At 36.5% G+C, this 24,319-nt stretch overlaps 4 protein-coding genes and 2 pseudogenes across 4 annotated transcripts; 4 read left to right on the plus strand and 2 right to left on the minus strand.

Annotated features, from left to right (window-relative positions):
- Positions 1-170: 170 nt before the first annotated feature.
- LOC120127666 (receptor-like serine/threonine-protein kinase SD1-8) lies at positions 171-742 on the minus strand. Its single transcript, XM_039145532.1, has 2 exons — positions 513-742; positions 171-424 (listed from the first exon to the last, which is right to left on the minus strand). The coding sequence occupies exons 1-2, from the start codon at positions 727-729 to the stop codon at positions 282-284; spliced, it is 360 nt and encodes a 119-aa protein (XP_039001463.1). The 5' UTR covers positions 730-742; the 3' UTR covers positions 171-281.
- A 693-nt stretch (positions 743-1,435) lies between these two features.
- Positions 1,436-4,842, minus strand: LOC120127657 (G-type lectin S-receptor-like serine/threonine-protein kinase B120). Its single transcript, XM_039145523.1, has 6 exons — positions 3,492-4,842; positions 2,882-3,231; positions 2,573-2,783; positions 2,256-2,493; positions 2,010-2,157; positions 1,436-1,909 (listed from the first exon to the last, which is right to left on the minus strand). The coding sequence occupies exons 1-6, from the start codon at positions 4,825-4,827 to the stop codon at positions 1,595-1,597; spliced, it is 2,598 nt and encodes an 865-aa protein (XP_039001454.1). The 5' UTR covers positions 4,828-4,842; the 3' UTR covers positions 1,436-1,594.
- Positions 4,843-13,690: 8,848 nt separating this feature from the next.
- Positions 13,691-14,114, plus strand: LOC120127025 (calcium-binding protein KRP1-like). Its single transcript, XM_039145038.1, has one exon. It carries the CDS (start codon positions 13,754-13,756, stop codon positions 14,093-14,095), a length of 342 nt encoding a protein of 113 aa, XP_039000969.1. The 5' UTR covers positions 13,691-13,753; the 3' UTR covers positions 14,096-14,114.
- A 363-nt stretch (positions 14,115-14,477) lies between these two features.
- On the plus strand, positions 14,478-16,889 carry LOC120126734 (annotated as a pseudogene).
- A 1,073-nt stretch (positions 16,890-17,962) lies between these two features.
- On the plus strand, positions 17,963-19,203 carry LOC120127032 (transcription factor MYB4-like). Its single transcript, XM_039145049.1, has 3 exons — positions 17,963-18,258; positions 18,341-18,470; positions 18,728-19,203. Exons 1-3 carry the CDS (start codon positions 18,129-18,131, stop codon positions 19,056-19,058), a joined length of 591 nt encoding a protein of 196 aa, XP_039000980.1. The 5' UTR covers positions 17,963-18,128; the 3' UTR covers positions 19,059-19,203.
- A 281-nt stretch (positions 19,204-19,484) lies between these two features.
- On the plus strand, positions 19,485-23,718 carry LOC120126746 (annotated as a pseudogene).
- Positions 23,719-24,319: the final 601 nt, after the last annotated feature.

Below are 24,319 nucleotides of genomic sequence, written 5' to 3' on the forward strand. Positions count from 1 at the left end.
CTTAGTTAACATTTGCATTGTAATCATCAAGGTCGTCAGCTCCGGTTGATTTCCTTTCGTTTGTATTGGATCCCTCTATAGTATCGACAAATCTCATCTTATTCAACCCGATTTGTTCTATATGTATAGTTTCTCATCTTGCATTGTAACCTGGTTAATAAATATTATACTTCCTTTAAAAAAACATTATTGGAAAAACCCTAAAACTGCAAATATACGATGGCAACTTTCTTTGAGATATACAAACAGCCAAAGCATGATGGTGCAGCTCGGACCTTTCACTACCTAGCATCCAGCATTGTGACAGTGACTTGGTTCACGGTTCTAAACCTGGAATCCTGGTGAAGATACAATAGTCCTTGAGCAATTCTGCAAATGATATCGAATCGGCTTTGCCAGTTCAGTAAGGAGCTTCTTGCTTTATCTTCAACAAGTACTTCAACTACCATCAGAACCATGAATGTACAATTGTTACCCTTAATGAATCTCTTGAGTTGTGAAGAAGGACTTACCGAATAAAACTGAATCGAGGCTTCGAATTTCCATGTACTCATAGACTAACATCTTCTCGTCCATTTCGATGCAGCAACCGAGAAATCGAACCAGGTTCCTATTTTGAAGCATTGCAATCAATTTAACCTCATTCTTGAACTCTTCAGTTCCTTGCACACTGTTCTTTGAGAGCCTTTTTACAGCTATTTCTTGACCTTCAACCAAACTACCCTGCATGTATTAGCACACATGTTCAAAAACTGTGTTTAAATCCCATTCGAACTTCATGACCAGTAACAAAGTATCTGTAGGGTAATCAAAGCTTCGCCAGTTATGCTCCATCAACTCGGTCTCACCATTGTTTGCTTCTCTTAGAACCAAATTCCCGGTGTCCAGCAACTGTGCTAAAACAGGGTCGTCACTGTCAGTATCACCTGTTGTTACATTGGACGACTAGACAAGGTTATTCCGTTGGTCGAGAAGAACCAGGTTTCGATCCTCGACCTTGAACACACCCGAAGAGCTCGAAATCGGATCGTCTCTGTTGGCAATCCACACGTATGTTCTGTCCGGAATGTTATTATGCCATATCCCAACATACCATGCACCAGGACTTTCCAGGCTGAAGAATCCAAGCTCGAAAACATCACCCTGGGAACAATAATTTGGTTATGTTCGATGGTCAGCGTTACACTCAAGGTGCCAACCGAGATCGAAATATTGGGGAAGAAGAAGATAACCAGGAAACTGAAGAACAAGAACTGGTTCCAAAAATGGTGATGGCTTAAAGTTCCCATTATTTCATCTACTCTGGACTACGGGAGTAACCCTTATTGAAAATAAAAAATGATGAAATTTCAAACTGGTTCTCTTATATTGATAGATGCTCCTAATCACTCAATAATACAAATGACACAAAGGTACAAGTCACTACTAAAACTCATTTTGTCACCCACTCCCTATTACAAAATCTTTGAAACAAAAAAAATCATAATTACAATTCAATCTCATAGAAGTCTGTATACCCTTTGAATACTGTAAAGAATACGTATATTTTATGAACATATCAAAACAATGCAGATGAAGTAAACAAATATAAAATCTATCTTCCATCTACCATTGTCATTGTGACATCTTTGGAAGATGCAGATGCAGTTTCATGCATATCCATACTATAGTCTGCATCTACCAAGCTTCTCATGGACGTATAAGTTGGCTGTTTCGGCATCGGCAGCGTTGGGGCTTCGCTCTCCAGCATCAACACCACAGCAGCCATTGTTGGTCTGTTCATTGCCGAGTCCTGCACACACAGCATGCCTATGTGTATGCATTTCAACACTACGTTTGTCGAGCATGAATCCTGAATCGAAGGATCGACGAGCTCCATAGCTTTATCTTCGTTCCAAAGACTCCATGCCTTGACAAAACAAGTCCATCAAAAGGCCATTTTAGCATTGTAGAATTCAATAACAAAACCCAGTTGCTTGGATATAAATGTTGCATGCATTTGTACTTACGTATGCTATAAGACTCGTGTAATTGGCTGATCGGAAGCTAGTATTTCTCTGGCCACTAATGATTTCTAACAACAATACTCCAAAGCTGTAAACATCGGACTTGACCGAAAATAGTCCTTCCATTGCATATTCAGGAGACATATATCCACTGCATTTTTAAGATCAGAAACATAAATGATTAGTTCTTTCAAGCTATCGACATTGTTTGTAATTTGACATCTATGAACAAGTGTAGTTTTTGCTTACTATGTGCCGACTACTCGAACTGTATTTGCTTCATTTTGGTTACCCCCAAAGATCCTTGCCATACCAAAATCCGAAATCTTTGGATTCATCTCTGCATCCAACAAAATATTACTGGCTTTCAGATCTCTATGAATGATTCTAAGTCTCGAATCTCGATGGAGGTAAAGTAGTCCTCTTGCAATGCCTTCGATAATGCTGAATCGGGTTCTCCAATCTAGCAGCGCTCGCTTGGATTCATCTGCCATTGAAGCTTATCAGTAAACAATGTGTTTCAGTACAAAAACTTATGAAAATCCGAGCATAATGGAGGAACATACCGAAAAGAAAGTAGTCCAAGCTTTTATTAGGCAAGTACTCGTATATCAGCATCTTTTCTTCCCCTTCAATGGAGCAGCCTAATAGTCTAACAAGATTCCTATGTTGCAATTTAGCAATCAAGATAATCTCATTTTTAAACTCTTCTAGCCCTTGGCCTGACGTCCCCGAAAGCCTCTTTACAGCTATTTCTTGACCTCCAGGCAGCTCTCCCTGGCAATAAATGTAAACGATCAGCATTGTTACCGTCTCTCCAATCACTAATTATAACATTACACACTAATACTCTGTAATTAGCTAAAGAAATTCACCTTGTATACGGGACCAAAACCACCCTGCCCCAGCCTGTTTGCTTCACAAAAGTTTTTTGTTGCAGCTGCTACACTGCTGAAGTTAACAATTGTTAACTCTGATCCATTAACTTGACTCCCATCGATAAGTATGTCGGTTGGTCCTGATACATCTGCGGAAAAATCTTTGGTCTTGGAGTCGTTAAATACCGCTACATCATCGTCCTTGCAACAATGCATCGATGAAACTACCGGCAAACGTATAACTTTTTTCCTGTATTTCCATAGTAGCCATATAGATACCATCAAGAGGCATGCCCCCAACACAGAGATTATAATTATCACTGTGTTGGATATCTTCGCACCGCCATCTACGATTGAAGTGAAAATAAACAGTGTTAATCTATTGGAAAAGTTCATACAAGATGTCTTATGTCGAATTATTGCTTAAACAGTCAATAGTACACATCGAATTCTTGTATATAAGATTCAACTTGGGTTCAGAATTATGCAGTGAGATGCAGCAGAGCTGATGCTCAAATGAGTTATCTCAGCTATTTTGCACACTAACATGATGCAGTTCACAAGAAGCCTAAGGAGCAAGAAATCGAAATTATCGATGCCAGCATACCTAATTCGGAATTATGGATCCGGTAGAAGAACTGTAAATTTCCAGCTTGGTCCAGATGCTGAAGATCAACCAAGTCTCCTTCCCATATCATGCATCCGATTCCAGAAACAAATGCATAGGCACTACACGAACAATTCCCCGAGCAACTTGATTTGCAAGCATCTATGTTCATTGCAGACAACAACAACTTTGACGAATCGGGTAACTTCACTCGCCTTGTTCCCTTAAATCCATCCGGTTCACCATTTTGCCTTGCGGTCGTATTAGAACCATTAGTCCTCCGGCACTGCAGTTCGACCCTCCGTTCGCAACCGCCGGACCAATTCCCTCCACTCCACTGATCCAGAATCCTTGGCCTAAACCCTTCTAAACAACTGCATTTCGGAGCTTTCAAGTGGTCACATACAGCATGATTCCCACAATGATTATAAAGATCACATATGTTATCAGCGTTAGGCTGTGTTTCCAGCAAGGTCCATGTTTTCCGATCATCATCCCACCTCAACTGCTGTTCCCTCCCGTCCCAGCCGAGCCGGAACCGCAACAAATCCGAAGGATCCGAAGGATCATATGTGAAATACTGAGTCCTATTTTCATCAGGCTGAGAGAGCTTGAACCCATATAAGAAACTAGCGATGTTACTCATATTGGGAATGCCTGTAAAAATCACTGAATTCCACTGCCCGCTTCGCCACCGCCTCGTCATACGATCCCATATTATAATCTGTGGTCCTCCATTAGGATCAACGCCCATGGTGAAATTCCCTAGTGAAGGATCACTTGCCGATTTCCATGATCTGAAAACACGGAACTCGCCGATCGCGGAATTCACCGGAACTCGCATACCGGGCAGAAATGTATCGGTTGGCTCATCGAAGCTCTGCCAATGAGCTCTACCGGCATCTCCGATGCTTTCATTGTTTGATAGAACAAGGTTCCCTGTGTTCTGAAGAATTGCGGCGGTGTTGTTTGATAAACCTGAAACATTAGACGACCAGACCAAACTATCGTTTCCATTTAGAACAACAAGGTTTCCATCAACATCAATCCTCAAAAAACCATTTTTGTTAGATATTGGACTGTCTCTATTAGCAACCCAGAAAACTGTTTTAGCATCAACCTTGTACCAGATCCCGACAAATCTGAGTGTTGAGTTTTCAAGACTGAAGAAACCCAGTTCAAAAGTCTCGTTGTCGGACACCAAGGTGTCGCCATCGGGTACCGTTTGTCCCTGTCTGAGTGTGTCAACCCCATAGCAAAAGTGAACAAAAGAACACGAAAGAAAGATGAATGAAACAATAAAAACAGAAACTGGGCTTTTGCTATTAGTTTCCATATCCTGAGAAAAGCAGAGGTTTTTGAGATGATAGATATATGTAAAGGGTTTGAGAGGAGAAGATTCAAAGGGTGGCCATTGTTTTTACGGGTTTTGGAAGACAAGTTGGATTTTAAGACATACAGAAACTAGGAAACGTCGAAATAACAAATTAAATTCTGCTCACTCTGGATCGCACGTGAATTTATTCGGTTTTAAGAGTTTTGAGCTTTGACCAAAGAGAGCAGTAAACGAAGAATCAGATATGTCCGATAAGGTAAGCGGTCAATAAAATCGAACACGGGTAAACTACAAATATCAACACTCAACTTTAATTTAATTTCCTATTAGATCACTAACTTTTATATATGTGTAGTTTAATCACTAAACTTTCAAATTGTTTTGTATTTTTATCAATCAGACATTAATCAGAACAACAAGATGACATAGACAGTTTTATACCGATATGAACTGTATTTTACTAATGTTAAAGTCACATATTGAGCCAATCATTTTTTCTTTTCACTTTCCCACAAAGATGAAGCTTTTATCTTTGTTTCCTTCCATTTTGAAACTAACATTATTCAACATCTTTTTCTACCACATAAAATATTAATAAATTTATCTGATCATACTTTATCGCTCTATCATATTAATTTTTTATTTCTCTTTAAAATTCACAAAATTTAATACAAAATCTAGAGAAATATTACTCTAGTCTAAAATCTTTATCGTTCAATCAATGCGGAATCATGATATATAACATCTCTTTTTCTTCTCTGCCTCCTCAGTGTTGAAATTTGAATATATATATATATATATACTTCATTGATAAATCAAAACAAATCCAAAATCAATAGTTTTTCACACACAAAAATAAGTAATTTTTTAGGTATTTTCGTAATTATTTTTTTTAAAATAAAATATTTAATTATAACATTGTTAATTATTTAACAGTAAAATAAAAGAAGAATAATTTAAAATTTTAATGATCAAAATAATCTGTTAAAAAAATTTAAAAGATCACAAAAATATTGTCAAAATTAAGTGATGAAATTTATAATTTATCCAATGAAACACGCTCAAATCCTACCACGTGACTTTTGTCTAGCACGAAATCTAGTGCTTGTCCGTAAGGTTTGAAATGATGTACTGAAGTTTATAATATTAATATTGTATTAATTAAATTTCTTTTATCTGTTTAGTTATTATTATTGAATATCAATTTGAACATAATTTAAAATATGTATAACACAAAAAATTAAATTATGAGCATGTATATATATATATATATATATCGTACACATAATATCAATTAGGTATTTAGTACATAAATTATAAATATAACAAAGGATAAATTATGTATTTAATATTTAAACTATTAATTTTTGTTTCTTTTAATATCTAAACTTTTAATTTTTTTTAAAATCATACCTAATATTTAATCTTTATTTCATTTTAATACTTATTGTTAAAAATTTAACACATTTAATACCTAAACTATTAATTTTAGAATATTTTAGTACCTAAACTTTTAAATTTTTTTCAAAACTTAACATTAAATTTTGAATAGATATACTAAAATGAAATAAAACTTTAGATATGTTTTGAAAAAATGAAGTTTAATATTAAAACATATTAAAATTGATAATTTATGTACTAAACGTATAATTTACTTTATAAAAATATTTCATGTGAAACTTAGGGGTGTTCAAATGGGTAATTCGGTTAACCAACCGAATTACTTAAATTCCATTAACCGAATTTTTTTCCATTAACCGTTAATCGAACTAAATTTTTTCTAAAAAAATTTAACCTAACCGAACTGAACTAAGTTCAATTAGTTGATCGGTTAACTGAATTAACCGAAATTTTAAATAAATAATATATATTATATATTTAATATTTTTTTGTTTATTAGGTTAATTCGGTAAGTTAATTATGTAAAAAACGAGTTCAAACACCCCTAAAACTAAATAATATATATATAATATCAAATATTTAATAATTTCGGTTAATTAATCAATTTCAAACTGAATTAACCGAAACCAAAATTTGAAAAAGAACCATTTACCGTTAATCGACCGGACCCAAAATTAATCGATCGATTAATCGATCGAAATTTCGATTCGATCGGTTAATTCGATTTTAACCTAACAGTAAACATCTCAGGTCAGACCTCGCGCTTGAGCTTCTTGGAAGGGAATCTGAGGACACATGGCTCAGAGCTTGAGCTTCTTGGAAATTTCGGGTTAGGTTTAGTTAGATATTAACCAATTAATCAATTGAGTAGCATGGAGCCGTATAATGTGGACCGGTCAGTCGTTGTTTGGTAGTGGAGTTGTGGTCCCAAGGGTCGTGCATAGAATGATTGTCCGACAGACTTTGTAATAAAATAAGCATGGTAAGGTTCAGGGTTTGAGTAGGATACAGGTAATGGGATTTATTTATTTATTTATTTGTTTATTTAAGTTTATCAACTGTTTCTAGTCATAACAAATTAACTAAATTAGTAGACTCTGTTTAAGTCCATTAATTATGATCATTAAGAAACAAAAAAAGCGATGGAAGTTGGACTTAAGATAGACTTAAAACAACATAAGATAAGGATTAAATATCTGGTTGGTACAAAGAGTTGCTCCTGTTGTTTCTTTCTGCCGCCGCAGATGAGGCCACCCACATATGATTCATCACAATGTATAAAATTATACTGCATTAAATAATACCATCGGCTTCGCCATTGATCAGACTTTTCTCCATTTTCAGTTGAACACGGGCTTTTTAGTTTCATCATTTGCCTTCTTCTGCAATTTACACAGTCCTATTGATAATACAAAAACGTTGGGCCAAATTGGCCCATTACCGATCCCAGATAAATTATTTAGCCTATTAGGGCACCCAAATTTTTAATTTGGGAAATACGGCAATTACAACAGTCCAGCAATTGCAACAGTCCTCATAGAACTCGATGATATACGGCAATTGCAACCGTCCATGAGATATAATTTTTTAATGGTCTGTGTCAAGTGGGCCCCACAGCCTTATTAAAAAAAATTAAGAGATACTTGTCACACCAGCATGACGAGTCCTAATAAAAAAATATTTTTTATAATTTTTTAAAAAAAATTAAAAAATATAATATTTTATAGATATGAAACTCGTCACGTCGACGTGACGAGTTTCAACGGCTTAAATTTTCAAATTTGTTTTTTAAAAATTTGAATGGAAATTTAATTGACTAAAAACTAAATGAGTAGTATCGGTATCATTACTCACAGTATCTGTACTACTAATCTAAGTAGTATCGATATCATATATGGTATCTGTATCATTCTATCAATTCTGTTTTGACAGTATCGATACTACTACTCTATGTAGCATCGATATTATATATGGTATCGGTACCATTTTAGCATTCTGTTTTGACAGTATCGGAACTACCTGAGAAGTATCGGTACTACAACTCTAAGTAGTACCGATATCATATATGGTATCGATACCAATTTAACATTCTGTTTTGACAGTATCGGTATCATAACTCAAAGTATCGGTACTACTACTCAAAGTAGTTAAAAAACTTTTCAAGTATAGGACTCAAATTTTCAACATAAATAATATCCAAAATATAGTGGGCATGGTCATAAACATAATAAAAGGTAACATGGTAATTAAGAAATGTGAAATATGATAAATATAAATTCAATCATCCAAAATCCAATTTTGTAACCAAATCCAAAATATCAGAATGTTAAGTAATTTAAGGTTTAACGTATGATATTTGAAACGTCAACAAAAGAACAACTAGCATAGCAATTGCATTATCAAGCATCTGATGGTGGATCGGGATCCGAACGAGGTGCACAGAAAGATGCAACTTCTTGAGAAAGAGTATCGAGCCTATCATTGTCGGCGTCGAATCGAGCATGGGTGTCGCGTTGTAGCTCGGTCAGTTGAGTCCCCAAGGCAGTAAAATGGGACTCCATGGATGCAAACCTCAGATCCAATGTCTCCATCAGCGATTGAAAATAGGGAGGCATCGCACTACTATCGCTAGGTGGCTCGTCAGGGATGCGATTTACAGGATTATCTACATCTTGTAAAACATAATCGATATGAGGAGAAGCCGGAGTCGGAGCTTCCTGTGAAGAACTAGCACCGGGTGTCTTTTTAGTTGATCGTTCCCAATTTGTACTAACTTGAGTCCATCCGGACTTGCGAAGAGACGTAAAATCAATTTGGGTACCTAAAGGATGGCAACATCTAGGTTGACTCTAAAACCGGCTTTGATAAATAAATTACTAAGAAGACAACCATACACTAAAGACTCGACTCTCTTAGAGGGAATATGGTTTACGGTGTCCACTAGCTCAGCGAAAATGATTTGAGCAAGAATAATTCTTTTATTGTTTTGAAAACAGTGTATCCACCAAATGTTGATACTTCGGAAAGAGAAGTATTTTCCTCCGGATGGTCGAAACCACGAATAGATAATTAAGTGAAGAAAACACTCGTGAAAGTCAAGTATACTAGTTCTCTTTCCTATTTCTAAGGAAGAAGGGACAAAATCTCGCTCATTATCTATCTCGATGCTTTCAAGACCAAAGGCATAAGCAATAGAGTCAGAATTAATTGTAATGTATTCGCCCAAAAGATAGGAATGAATACTTTTAGTTTGAGTACGAGATTCATTTTGAATGCAAACCGCATTAGAATAGAAAATGTGGACAAGTTGGTGAAAGACAACGGGTTGATATGCATCTGATCCCACCCATTTCCTTCCCACGCCGCTTGACTCTCCATCGATGGTTGATATGCACCATATCCACCATAACTTTCTTGCGATGGATAATAATTGGCGGAAGCATAAGATTAAGATGTTGACGAAGATGATGATTTTTTCCCATATTTTCCCTTCATTATTTCCCACTCGGACCGCTCCTCCGTCGTTGTCAAGTATGGTTTCCCATTTGCTTCAAAAGTTTGGAGGTAGGGAGAAACATTGAAATTGATAGGGAAGCGGTGGCGGGTTAATGAACGTTGCTCTTGTTGAAGAATCGAACCTAGAAAGCTCTAGACCCGATGAAGAACAATAAAGAAAGAATAGGGAAGGTGGCGGTAATAGCTAGGGTTCTTTAGGGTTTCGTTTAGGTGCTGGAAACAAGGCAAGAAACAAGATTAAAACAAGATAAACAAAATATAAAGGAATTTGAAAATAAAGTAAAATAACTAAGAAATCAAAAGATATCCCTTATGAAAGTGAATGGTAAAGATGATTGATGGCCTGGATGGATATGTGGAAAATCGATGGATAATTTCCTATCGAGCCCTCCTAGTCGCAATGAAAAGGCAAACACGATAACATGGCTCTAACCAACCCTCCTAGTCGTGATGAAAAGGCAAATTGGAGTGTGAATATTAATCTCCCTCACAAGAACTTGAAAGAACTCTTGGAGAAGAAGCTTCGAAGGCACAAGGCAATCGGCACTTGCAAAAACGAACTCTCGTTGTATTATTAATCAAAGAAATCTTGATTTACAAAGTTGAATGAACCCTCCTTTATATAGGGACTGAGTTCTAAAGGTCCTAAATAACTAAAGAATAAAATAATAATAAACTAAACATGTCTTAACTCTAATTCCTAATAAAATTATAATAACTAAAAATATTGTTTTAACCCAACCGTAATTCCTAATAAAATAATAAATCTGATCCTAAAAGATAATTCTTCATCCTATATTAAATTATATTACAAATAATCAATATAATTATTGAAAATTCGTAATATTTACAAAATCACGTATTAATCTCGTATATGATTTCCTGCATGCACCGTCTTCAGTAAAATGGTCATATATTGAGTTCTCGATATCGGATTGATGCGATTCAAGAACTGTTGGAAAGATAAGAGATAGAAAGTCATATCTCTAGAAGACATATTGACCAAATAAGATCAGGATCCCATTAAAAGAGTTATTACTTATTCCTTTGATGTGAGTCTTGTGATGCATGTATCAGAAATCAAAATCTTCGGGTTGTACCTTGGAACGGTTAGGCAATAGTAAATGTCTATTTTGCCATTGATATATAAATGTAGCATGCTTCCTTGGCCAATCTTCGGTATACTTCCCACACGCATATACTTTATGCAAATCGTCAATGTCATATATTGACATTTCTATCGATTGGTGAAACCCAAATTGTCGAAAAACTCTATCGGCGAAATGGATCTCAACAATTGCAAAATTAAGCAATGGTGTTATGGAACACCATATGCCCGCTCCTTCAAAGAACATTGGCGGTAGACACCGTTGGATATCCGAATCATAATAAGATATCCAATTAAACTATCAAAAGTATTATGTTAGTATAATTAAACAATTAATATTACAATTTAAAAGTTAATTCAAAAAATAGGAAATTTTACCGCATGTCTACCGGTGATATCAATTCTCATCCAAATATCTAATTTGGTTGCACCCGACAACTTTGTATCGATTATTCGATGTCACCATCTAAAAAAATTACGCTATTTATTGTCATTTTCAAAATATTTAAATAAATATTATAAAAAGTCGAAAAACTTTAAATATATGAATTTACCTTGCGGCAAGAGAAAACTCCATAGGAGCTGATGTAATAGGCGTCATAAACGGGAGACGATACCACGTCCATGATTGGAGCAAAACTAAACTCCCACTACATCCGCTTTTTTCCTCTCACGACTACACTCGCCTTACATAGTTCATGATACAAAAACGTCAAAATTACATAACTCCAACTATATTGGTGACATACAGTGAAATCCTCCATTACCAGATGATATTGGGTGTGCACCAAATTGCCTGATTTATCTGGTAGCAAGATCCCTCCAATTAACGTCAAAAGATATGTTCGAGTTGCATATATCACCTCTTACTCCGTTGATTGTTCATCTACTATAAACTCTCTTTCCAACCACGTCATTCGTACCCGCAACCCATCAATGACATCGATTGGAGCCTATTTTCCCAATAAATTTGAAATAAGAACATTTACCTTATAAGTGTTGCGAAGCACCAATGGCATACCATTAATCGGAACACCAAGTTGATATGCGACATCTTCCAAAGTTATCGTCACTTCACCACAAGGTAAATGAAACGTATGCATTTCGGGCCTCCAACGCTCAATCAACGCCGATATCAGTGTCGGCATCACCATAAATCCGTGAAGAAACATTGATCCATATAATCCGGATTGTGAAAGATATATCACCATCCGTTGATTTGGCTCTTCATTCGTCATTCCTCGATGACGAATGGTTCGTTTTTCAAGCTACAATTTAAAAATAAATTATTTAATACAATTACATAAAATAATTATTATTAATATTATAATTTTATCAAAACTAAAATGAAATAAAACAAATTAAACTTACAGTTGTCAACTCCATCGACGAATACAGTTGTCAACTCCATCAACGAAATATGAACTTCATCAAGACTTAACATTTCATCTTTTGATGTCATTTCAACAAAAAATCTTCAACACAAAAGTTTTGCTCTCAGTAGAATGTTTGATTACAAGTGAAAAATCTATCCAACCTCTATTTATACTACTCTACCCAACGACTACTTTTTTGAAATTGAAAATAGCCGTTGGAACTCGTCACACCGGCGTGACGAGTTCCATATCCATAAAATATTATTTTTTTTAATTTTCTTTTAAAAAAATTACAAAAAAATAATAATTTTGTAACGAGTCCCTCTTGAATTTTTTTTAACCAGGTTGTAGGGCCCACCTGACACAGACCATTAAAAAAATTATATCCCATGGAACTCGTCATGCCAGCGTGACGAGTTCCATGAGGATTGTTGCAATTGTCGTAAATCCCAAATTAAAAGTTTGGGTGGCCTAATGGACTAAATAATTTACCCGGGATCATTAATGGGCCATTTTTGGCCAAAACGTTGCGTCATTTTGGCCCAAACTTCATTCGATATGTTACAACAAGCCGAGGCGAACCCATTAGCCCAATTTTTAACATTTGTTTCCCGAGCAACTTCATTCAAATGTAAAAATATATTTGATTCGATTAATATAAGATTAGTCTTAAAAATTTAAGGTTTCATAATGAGATTATCTTATTTAATTTAACAATATTATTTCACAACGGTAATGTAAAATTTAACTATTTGCGAATATATGACTAATTTTATCATTATTAATTTCTTATCTAGTTTACGAATAAATATTACCCATTCCGTCTATAACCTAATTTAATCCATTTATATATATATTTTTGCATCTGAAAAATAATACACCATTATAAATTTAAACTAAAACCAAAGTTATGGAGTTCCTTGCCAACTAATGCACTCCCAGCGACCTCCTAGGTCGCCATGCACGCCCGGCGACCAAGGAGGTCGCCATGCACTCGGGGCGACCAAGGATTCATGCATGGGGAGATCGTGCCATGCACTCGGGGCTCGGTTCATGCATGGGGCACTCGAGGCGACCAGGGAACGGTTCATGCATGGGACACTCGGGGCCATGGAGTCCCGGCAAGGTCGCGAGCAGGCGAGCATGCAGCAGGGCATGGATGGGCGTGCATGGGCGTGCTCCTTTGGCGAGATGGGCGTGCATGGGCATGGAGGTCGTTGGCTGGTAGGTCGCAGGGCATGCATGGCGACCTACCAGGTCGCTGGGCGTGCATGGCGACCTGGTAGGTCGCCGGGCGTGCATGGCGACCTACCCCCGGTACTGTAGAGGACACCACTTGAGCAATTAATCTGACGATCCCACTATTTCGTGAAAAAAAAAATTCAACGCACTATCAACGAGATTTTGCCTCCACAATCCATCCTTAGTTATTGTAAAGTTATAAATACCCCATATCTATTCTCACACTGCGCATGCCATTTGAAGGATCTTCTAGGGTTTTTCTTTCATTTGTTTTTTTGTAAAAATGGCAGCACGAGATGCGATTGTGTTCGAGGATTTCTTCCCTGCAATGGTGGAGAAGCTAGGCGCAGAAGGGTTCATGAAGGAGCTGTGCAATGGGTTTCGGTTGCTGATGGATGGGGAGAAAGGGGTGATCACCGTCGAGAGCTTGAAGAGGAACTTGGGGTTGCTTGGGTTGCAAGGTATGAGCGATGATGAACTGGTTTGCATGGTGAGGGAAGGGGATTTGAATGGAGATGGCGGGTTGGATGAGATGGAATTTTGTACTTTGATGTTTAGATTGAGTCCTGCTTTGATGAATAGCTCCAGAACATTGTTGGAAGAAGCTTTAGTTTGCGAAATGTAGAGTTTTTTCATCATTTGCATTAAAGATTGTACGTGTTCTTGTTTTAGGGCATTATTTGCCACCTTATTTGTCATCGATGAAATGATGGAATAAAAAACCTCTTTATTATTATTTTTTATCTTTAATTTCTCCTTTATATTCATCTTTAAATTTTAAAATATAAAGATTTTAAGTTCAAACAGATACTGTCTACAAAATATATATATAAATTATCAATAGGTTAAAAACCTTCCGAATATGTGCTAATCACCCGACCATCCAAAAATTTCAATTATTTTTCCTCATAATATTCTCTCTAAAATTTGAACTCTAGGTCTCATAATAATATTAATTTTAGTGGAATAAGTAATTCAATAATTAGATGAAGAAATCCCATTTAATCATGAGTTCATATAAAATTAATGAAAATATTAGATAAGCATTATTATTAATTTTTTTTATCAAAATAAGAAAAAAATAAATTAATGACGATTTTACTGAAATAAATTCGTTTAGCTACCAAAATAGGAAAGAAATAATAGGTTGGTGAGTATAAGCGTGTAGTTTATCCCAAGAAACTAATATAACGAAGTCTCGGTTTAGTCCCATCTTTAAATCCGACCCGGTTTCTGAATTTATCGACTCTCGTAAATTTCTAGGTCTGTTCTATTCCAAATAACAATTGAATTGAATCAGGATTAGGGTTTTCCCCATCCAATTCAGATTAACCCAAAATGCCACAGACACTCGAAGAACAACAACGATTTAGCATTCTTCACGTACGATGAGAAGAGGAAGCTAGGGTACGGGACTCAAAAGGAGAGATTGGGAAAAGACTCGATCAAGCCATTCGATGCTTGCTGCCTTTGCTTGAAGCCTTTCATCGATCCTATGTCTTGCCAAAAAGGTCATGTCTTTTGCAAAGAATGCATTCTTGAATGCCTTTTAGCCCAGAAAATGGACATCCAAAGGTACCGCTTTTATCCCAGAACCATCAGGTGTTTGTCTCAATGAATCATTGATTTGTTATTCTGCTCAATTTATTGTCTAGGATGCATGTTAATGGCTTTATTCAGCTCAAAACTATTTTATAGTTTGCAAATTCAATTAGTAAAAAGAGATACGTAGGAGAATTTTGATATTCCTTTGTTGAAGGGTTATTTCTCCAAAAAAAAAATATGCTTTAGGTCTAAGATCTTTAGAAGGTGATTTTTTGGGGGTATTCAGTGGATCATAAAGCTGGACTTGCATTTATAGTGGTGGTTGATGGTCCGTGGCCTGAAATTGTCTTTTGATAGAATTGAAATTGGAAGAAACAAAACTGAATGTGGAAGCAGAGAAGCTGGTTATGGTAGAGATTATAGACTCTTAGCTTCTAACTGACTTTTTTGTTTTATATTTAGAAATTTGAAGGATGCTTTCTGTTAGTGCGTGCTTGTGTATGTTGCCGTTAATTTACTCTAGCCATTTTCCAACTTACTGGTGATGATTTTGAGAATGACAGCAATCATGTACTTGAGATTAATGCCTTTCGGGGTTGTAGATCACCCTTGTATCTGTTTCATTTCATGATTCAACGATTTGATCACATCAGTAGCTTCTCTGTTAGTAATTACCCAATGGCCGGAGGTTAGGAGTTGAAAAGGCTGCGAGGGGCTAGTGGAGAATCTTTGCTACTCTTTCCTCCCTTTTCATCGGAGCGGAGTACGGTTTATATATGCCTTCTTTTTGAATTTTAATGTTAAGTAATTTTTTTTTGGGGGGGGTGGGGCAGGGGGTTCGGGGTGGATTCTTCTGCTTGGCAACAAAAGTTGGTAGCAGGGTTTCAAATCGCGGTCGCGTTTTTGGTTATTTCGGATTTACCGTGATTGCGTCCGTCGCGGGTAACTCGGACGACGGCGAAACCAATATATCGTGGCCGAAATCGCAGTCGCGGACCGTTTTTTAAAACCCTGGTTGGTAGTGTTGAATGTGAAAACAACCTTTCACATGATTAGAAAAATATTGAAGTAATAAGATTTGGTGCTAGTTAAGTGGATTTCTTGTACTTTATTTTCTTTGGAAAATTGAAGTATAAACTGCTGTGCTCGAAATCAGCTAAAAGATGCCATTTATGGGGTCAATAACAGAAAGCCTGTTTTCTTTCATCTGACAGGAAACTAGCTGCCTATGCTGCTCAGTAAAAACAAGAGAAGGAAGGGGAGGAGGAGAGGTTACTGTTGGAGAAAGCACGAGAGCTTGATGCATTTGATCAGCAAAACCATGGTGCCTTACCACAATACAATGACAAAAATCACAGCAGAGACAAGAACGGGTTCCATGGGGCAAACAGTGTGAAGGTCACTTCTTTTGAAGAGGAAGCACTCCGTACAATGAAAGCTTTTTGGCTTCCCTCCGCCACTCCAGAAGCACCTGCTAAAGTCGATGCTCCTTACACCAGTACAATCTGTCCGGAGGGCAAAGAAAAACTCAAACTGAAGATGAAAGTGAAAAGAAGAAATCTGATCTTGATAAAAGTTATATTTGTCCGAGCTGCAAGGTCACCCTGACTAACACATTATCACTGGTAGCCCTTAGCTCCTGTGGGCACGTCTTTTGCAAGAAATGTGCTGACAGGTTCGTGGCTGTCGAAAAACCTTGTTTGGTCTGTGACAAGCCATGCAAAGAGAGGAATTTGGTTACCTTGGAAAAAGGAGGGTCAGGCTTTGCTGGCCATGGGGGTCATCTTGAAGCCACTGATTTCAAGCATTTGGGAAGTGGTAGTGGCTTAGGGCTCGTGAGACCTGCAGCTAAGACATAAACTCAATCAAATTGTTCGAAACTTTCTCAGTCAAATTTAAATATTTGCAGGCTCAAATCAAATTGTTCCCATTGAGTTCTTGTCAAATAGTCATACACTCAATCAGGTGTACCCATTTCGAACTTCCTACTCTAAAGTTTTAACTTTCCTTTCGATGTTCGAAACAAAAGCCAGAGGGAGAATAAGCCTTCATGGCCGAACTACGATTACGTTTTCTCAGTCCAAATTGCTTGAAGGGAATGGTTCCATGTGAATTGTGGAAAACTTTACATTTCGTCGTTATCTTCCCCAGGTTAACTCTATGATTTGGGAAATTCTTATACACCATGTCTGGTGTTGATTTTAAGGAATATGTGTTCTTTGTAATGAGAGAACAAGTTGGAGGGACCTGTTCATTTGGGAAAACACACGTGTTTCATACATTGTCTTTTTCACCATGGCATAGTTTCCAGTTCACAGAAACTGACAACATAACAGTCAATAAACTCTATTCATAAATAATATAATCAAATAAAAAGTCATTGAATTTGCTACATTTCAAGTGTGATTTGGTGATGCAATCAACATCACGTACCTAACCCTTATGTCAGCCCCCTTTGACATGCAAAATGGTGGACCAGGCTGTGTTTTTGGCATAACCCTTTAAAATAAAGGGTAAAATATATCTCATACTACTTAATTTCTAGTAAGATTACAAATCAGTCACCAGATTTAAAAAATTACAAACAAATCACTCAGTTAATTGATTGTTACAAAAATATCATTTTAAGTGTGTAGTAAACGTTAATTTTTAATAATAATTGAGTAATCTGATTATAAAAAATAAAAAATTAAATGGCACAATTATTATATTCAATAAATAGAGTGACTCAGTTATAACTAAAGATTAACATCCATTATAAGTTTAACATAAGAGTGACGATTTTGTAACAATCAATTTAATGGTGCGTTTATATTTTTTAAAAACATTAGGTGACATTTGTAATATTACTAATAATTAGATCATTTTCCGTGTAATTTATCCTAACATAATATTGCTTTTTAAACCAAATCATGCTTTCAATAAAGTTTTCCTCAATAAGCACACCATTACCAATTTCATTTACCAAGCTCTTAAAAAGGCAATGATAAAGCTCAAAACTTTATGCTACTGACCATAATTTTGTACTGTATGCCTGATTTCCCTCTTGTTTTTCTCTGTCATGTAGACAACTCCAGCAGCCAAAATCTGAGGTTTTACTTTTGTTCACGGAGATGGCTAAGTCAGTTGAAAAGACTGTAGCTTTAAGAAAAGGTGCATGGAGTCCTGAAGAAGATCGGAAATTGACTGCTTATATTAAGAGATATGGGATTTGGAACTGGGCAGAGATGGCTAAACCAGCAGGTGGATTAAGCAAAGAGCAATACCCTTTTGTTTTAGTGATACAATTTTGTTGGTTTTTTTATGTGTTTTGTTTACTTTGTAGGATTACAAAGGTCAGGGAAGAGTTGCAGACTTCGTTGGGTGAATTACTTAAGGCCAGGAATTAAACATGGGAATTTCAGTAAGGAAGAAGAGCAAACAATAATTGATTTACATGAAAAGATTGGAAACAGGTAAGTTTCTGCAACTGGATGAATGGTCTTTTTGAGCTGAAATTTGTATTAATACCTTTGAGAATTAAAAGAAAGGTTTGGGATTTTAGGAAATTGAGAGATAGGATTAATACATGAACCAAGAAATCAAATTTCTTGTTCATACTTAGTAGTTTAGAGTTATAGGGATCTGGAAATTTTAACTCTGTGAAATTGTATGATTGTAAAATATTGTTGGATTTTCTTTTGTATCATGAAGGATATGGTAAATTTTGCAGATGGTCAGCAATTGCATCAGAATTGACCGGAAGAACTGATAATGAGATTAAAAACCATTGGCATGCTCACTTAAGAAAACGTTTTAAGTACGACCTGAATTTATTGCCGGAGGTTGAACCTTGCCAGCTATCCAAAGCTGAAACAGACCTAAATAGGTCATTCAGAATTGATCTCCCAGCACACAATGTTCCTAGACCATCAATTTTGGAAAGCTTAGGTTCAATTTCTACCGACAATTTTCCTTCATCTAGCTCAAATCCTCAGTTCGAAATCGAAGAAAAGCCAAACATCAAGGGATCCTTTGGTTCATTGGACAACTTCAAAGAATAATAGGCCATTGGTTCATTGTTTTCAGCAGCAACCAGCTCTCAGATGGTGTTTGTTCATGTATATACCAGGGTAATTCCTACAATGATGTTTGACACGACTAAATCTCTTTTTCGATCTCAAATTTTTAGCTGCTACACTCATTTGGTTGAATATTGAAGATATTGTAAATTGGTGTATACTTGGTATTAATGTATTATCAAGTGACAAAGAACTTTTATATTCTTTATGTAATGTTTCGAGTTTAAATCTTGACGTAAAAACTAACAAGTAACACTATTTTAAGCATTTTAAGCCATGCTCTATCGTTCATGTCAGCAGCTGCTCCCTTGGTTACATTTAGAAAGAAAGAAAACCCATTAAACAAAATGGATTATCTTCACCCTTCTACTTTCACTGCACAAACCAATCAATTTTCGACTGCGCTCGATGTCTTTCTTTTCGGACTCAGTTGCAATGGCTGAGGGAGTCTTCTTCAACTTCAAGTCTGAATCTTTTTGTGTTCTGAGTATTAATTGATGCATTCATTAAAAATAAAAATCTCAACAGCATCCTTGAGCATATAAACAAACTATATTTCAATTGTACTAGTTGATCCGAAACATAGTCGTATGCAGCGATAATGAATACGCTGCAGTCAACTAGTTGATCCAAACCAAATCATCAAAACAGATGCCAACTAGTCTCCAATGATGACTACTACCCAATACCAATAATTCGTGTTAAAAAGCAAAGCAGCAGGGTTACATTGGAACCAGAGAAAAAACTGGGCCCTGCAATGCCTACCAAGACTCGTTTCTATTTGGTCTATCGAGTATATCGAGAAACGGATAAGTTTTTCCAATTTTCCACAGAAATTTGCATACACATAGCACCATTGATTTATGTCATCATGGTATAAAACCATGATACAGTAGCAAGTCTATAGGATTGGAAATTTGGAATCATAGTGATGCAGATTTTAATGAGATTTTGCTAAGCAAAAGAAGGTACTGTCAAAAGAGCACAAAGCCGATCGGATTTCCTGTCCTACTGCAAATGACTGGCTGGTTTCTGCTTCATATTTTGATAGAGAATGAGTTTGATTGCATGGTGCTATACAATATTTATTATAAGCCTTACTAATATATGTAGGGTCAAGTGATAAGAAATTGGATGTCTCATAAGTAAGATCTTTGATTATCCATTTTCGATCGAGACTCAATGTGACACTCTCGAATACACCAAGAGATACGCAGCAACATTTTTCTGTGAATGATTCATATCAGACATTAATGCTGTGAGCATTTACTCAAAGCTGCTACTGCAATTGGCCATTGCTATAATTAACTGTTGCATAGTCAAATGCTGATTAGTGAAGAAACCTAAAAAAAAAAATGCGTTTTTTGAGAAAAAACCCAAGAGAGTGACTCCTTAATTGTCTACGGCTTGCTCTCATTGCACCATTTGGAAAGTTTCCGGGACCAAACAGGACTTTATATTTCCTTAAAATTACTGTATCTGTCACTTTCCCTTTCACTCTACAAATCCCAATAAACCCTTAACTCCCCCGACTCGTCTAACCCTTTCCAAAAAAACCAGCTTTCTCCCCTTTACATTCTACACCCAAATCCTTTTCCCTGATTTTTTTCTCTCTCGAGAATCCAATTATTTTCCGGGAAAGGATTTATTTTTTCCGGAAAATCAGACAAAGAGAGGGAATGGAGGAAGAAGGTGGTATACCGGACCATCTCCGGTGCAATCGATCCGACTGGAGACAATGGCGGTGCTCCTGATGGCAGTGTTCCTACATCATTGCCCACCCAGAGAGTTTGGTGGTTGTGGTGATGGCCTTCTTGATCTGAGATGTATTTTGCCGCTATGTTGGTTCAAAGAGCTGGAAGTAAGTGCTGAAGAAATAGTTGGCAGCTATGAATTGCCGGAAGCATTTGATACTTTTTCATGTTGCTCCCTATGTTCTTCGACGGATTATGAAGCCAAAGGCATGAAGCAATTGCAAGAGGCTTACGGGAGAGAGAATTCAAATGTTAACTTCCTATTTTACCCCACTAGCTTGAACATTCATGGTGATAACCTGGAACACTTCCAGAAGCATTGGGTTAAAGGCCATCCTGTAATAGTTCGGAATGTTCTTCGGACTACTGCTTTAAGTTGGGATCCAGTATTTTTGTTTTGCTCGTATCTTAAGAATAGTCTTGTCAGAGCGGAGAATGAAGAATCAAGTAAAGATACAGGTTGCTTGGACTGGTTCGAGGTTAGCTTTCTAAATTACATTGTTATATAAAATTGCAATTTTTGGAGGTGATAAACAATGTTGCCTTATGTATGCTGGCAGGTTGAAATTGGTATTAAGCAGTTATTTTTGGGATCATTAAGGGGGCTGGCACAATCTAGCATTTGTGATGAGAAGCTGAAACTGAAGGGCTGGCTTTCTTCTCATATGTTTCAAGAACAATTCCCAGATCATTATTCAAAACTCATTCAATCTTTACCACTACCGGAATACATGGATCCTGGAAGTGGTGTTTTGAACATTGCTGTTAGGTTGCCGCAAGAAATCACAAAGCCTGATCTGGGCCATGTGTCTCTATCTCATATTGCAGTGGTGAGGAACTTGTACAGGCCAATTCAATGAAAAAAATTATGTTACAGTTTATGTGATATGGTATGCCTATCTCTATCCTTCACTTTTATCTCGGTCAATTTATCTCATTGATAACTGGGCATGATGCACATTTATTCAAGTTACATCCACTCGTGTGTAAACTTGAAGATGTAATGTAATATTGTTGTGAAAACCCTTTAATTCGTACTTTCATTATCCTTATTATGAACATCATGGAAATGTTAAGTAAACTTTTCCATTTATTTGTCTCCTTTTCTCCCTCTTTCGATCACAGGTAAATGTTTTAGCACATGCTACAGATGCTCCGGTGTCCATGAAGCAACTTAATAAAATAAGAAAGTTATTGAAAAAGAAAAACTTTCAAGACCAAAAGGAGAAGGAGCTTGCTAAGAAAAATCTTGATCAAAAGATGGCTAATGAAGTGAAGGAAAAATCTCCATCACATGGTGAAAACATGGAAGGAGTAGGATTGAATGGTACTGTTTGTAAAGAAATGTGTTCTCATAATACGGTACCAAAAGTTTCTGGATCAACTTTTGCTGTGCATGAAGCACATGATAAGGAAGATGGCTCTGATTCTGATTCTGATTCTGATTCTGATTCGGACTGTAATTCAAATTATGAAGCTGTACTACCATGCAAGAACATTCACAGCTCAGAAGCATTAGAAGATCATACAATCTTTGGGAAAAGAACAGATTTGGCCAAGTCTTGCGGTGCAGAATGGGATGTCTTCCGCAGGCAGGATGTTCCGAAGCTTATGGGGTACCTTAAAAGGCACTCAAATGAGTTAGGTTACACATGTGGTGTTCACAAGCATGTAAGACCAGTCACGAGACTTGTAAATGTTCTAGCAGAACAGACACAACGCCGATTGTTTAACACTCCTACTGCAGGTGGTTAATCCAATCCTGGATCAGAATTTCTTTCTTGACACAAGTCATAAAAGAAGGCTGAAGGAGGAGTATGGTTAGTTTACTCAGTTTTATCATCTCTCGTAATAGTTAAGGATAAGCATTCTGAAATTTTTTTCCACCTGATACCTGCTTCTAGAAATAGAACCCTGGACTTTTGAACAACATGTTGGAGAAGCCATTATAATTCCAGCTGGTCGTCCATGCCAGATTAGGAACATTAAGGTATTGTATATCACTGCTACGTTAGTCATAATTGTTACAGAACTTACTGAATGATGTTATGTGCAAATTTTCATATGCTTCTTCAGTTGGGACTTTTACTCTCCATTTCATAAGGCTATAATGGTAATTTTCTTTACCCTGATAATCTGTAGTCTTGCGTTAATGTGGTTTTGGACTTCATTTCACCGGAAAATGTGACCGAGTGCATCCAGTTGATCAATGAACTCCGTCCACTTCCAGACGACCAAAAAGCCAAAGCAAAAAAGTTCGAGGTAAAATTTAAAATACAAGTCCAGTTAACAGTGTCCATTTTCTGTATTAAATTGAACAAAATTCTCTTTTTGCTGTAATCAGGTTGAGAAGATGGCCCTATATAGAATTGGTGCAGCAATAAAAGAAATCCGCGAGCTTACATGTCCAGAGTAAGTTGCTTTTGGAATTTTTAAGTCTTCTGTCTGCCGAAGCATGATGATATTTCATCAACTCTCACTAAAATTTACAGCTCATAAACATAATGTTTTATTCTTGAGGTTAGGTCCAGTGGTGAGCTCAGTGAGTAATTGAGGATTTAAGAACCAATGACATGTTTATACAGAGTGATTCTCTGTTTATGGCTGTTGTTGCTAGCAACTTCTGCTCTATGGATTTTCCATTGTTGAAGCATTGCTACCGGCAAATAGCATGTTGCATGCAGAGATTTTGATGCAATTGTCTATTCTACCTTTGACCCCTATTGTCCATGGAAGTTGAATTATCATATTAATCCAGGCCAGTTTACTGCAATTGACTTTGTAAATGTGTAATATTGATCCACCATGCAACTATACCAAATTTAGGATGGAAAATCATTCATACTATTTACCTTTGTTAATGAATATAATCACAGTTGATTTCTCCATTGAAGCATGCCGATTTGTCAATATCTGATGCTCCATTTTGGCAACCATTTCTTTTTAATGAAAGGTGATGTAAATATCAATGAAAGCCATGCAATTCACTTTAAACAATTAAGTGATCAGCCATGAAGCCCTTTTCATCACTTTATTTCTCCTTACATTTTTATGCAAGGAATTTAAAGAATAGTTCGACATTGTATTTCTCTCGTGTTGTCCTTCTCTTTCACCGTTTTCACCTGTGTCGCCGATGAGACTTGAGGGCTGAAGATAGCAATGAACAGAGAAAGTAACAAATAATTAGATAAGGATGCAATTTCACATTAGCTCAAAATGGCACTCGTGATGCTTTTCATGGTCTGTATATTCCAGGGTCTTGGCTCTGTCAAAATTGTTTTTCTAGAAACAGAAATACATGATCCTAAAGACCCCTTAGAGGATGTGGTCGGCTAACCGTACTTCAGATAATGTTCTATGGAGCCATCAGCCCATCGATAGTGTAGGAAAGAGATTTCGCCCAGTCGGCTTTGAGTAGCAATGTCTGTAGTGTGTGCATTACATTATATCCTGGATCAAGTTTCCTTTGTCAACCCTACAAATTTAAAC

The sequence above is a fragment of the Hibiscus syriacus genome, unplaced genomic scaffold, assembly GCF_006381635.1.
Source record: "Hibiscus syriacus cultivar Baekdansim isolate YM2019G1 unplaced genomic scaffold, ASM638163v2 tig00001478_pilon, whole genome shotgun sequence".
In the NCBI taxonomy this organism is placed as follows: domain Eukaryota; kingdom Viridiplantae; phylum Streptophyta; class Magnoliopsida; order Malvales; family Malvaceae; genus Hibiscus; species Hibiscus syriacus.

Coding starts and splice junctions, on each gene's coding strand:
- LOC120127666 (XM_039145532.1), bottom strand. CDS start 729: ATGCAGGGTAGTTTGGTTGAAGGTCAAGAAATAGCTGTAAAAAGGCTC. Junction 425..512: donor CCTCGATTCAGTTTTATTCG/GTAAGTCCTTCT, acceptor TACTTGTTGAAG/ATAAAGCAAGAAGCTCCTTA.
- LOC120127025 (XM_039145038.1), top strand. CDS start 13,754: ATGGCAGCACGAGATGCGATTGTGTTCGAGGATTTCTTCCCTGCAATG.
- LOC120127657 (XM_039145523.1), bottom strand. CDS start 4,827: ATGGAAACTAATAGCAAAAGCCCAGTTTCTGTTTTTATTGTTTCATTC. Junction 2,784..2,881: donor GTTTTGGTCCCGTATACAAG/GTGAATTTCTTT, acceptor ATTTATTGCCAG/GGAGAGCTGCCTGGAGGTCA. Junction 2,158..2,255: donor GTTCGAGTAGTCGGCACATA/GTAAGCAAAAAC, acceptor TTAAAAATGCAG/TGGATATATGTCTCCTGAAT.
- LOC120127032 (XM_039145049.1), top strand. CDS start 18,129: ATGGCTAAGTCAGTTGAAAAGACTGTAGCTTTAAGAAAAGGTGCATGG. Junction 18,259..18,340: donor AGAGATGGCTAAACCAGCAG/GTGGATTAAGCA, acceptor TTTACTTTGTAG/GATTACAAAGGTCAGGGAAG. Junction 18,471..18,727: donor CATGAAAAGATTGGAAACAG/GTAAGTTTCTGC, acceptor TAAATTTTGCAG/ATGGTCAGCAATTGCATCAG.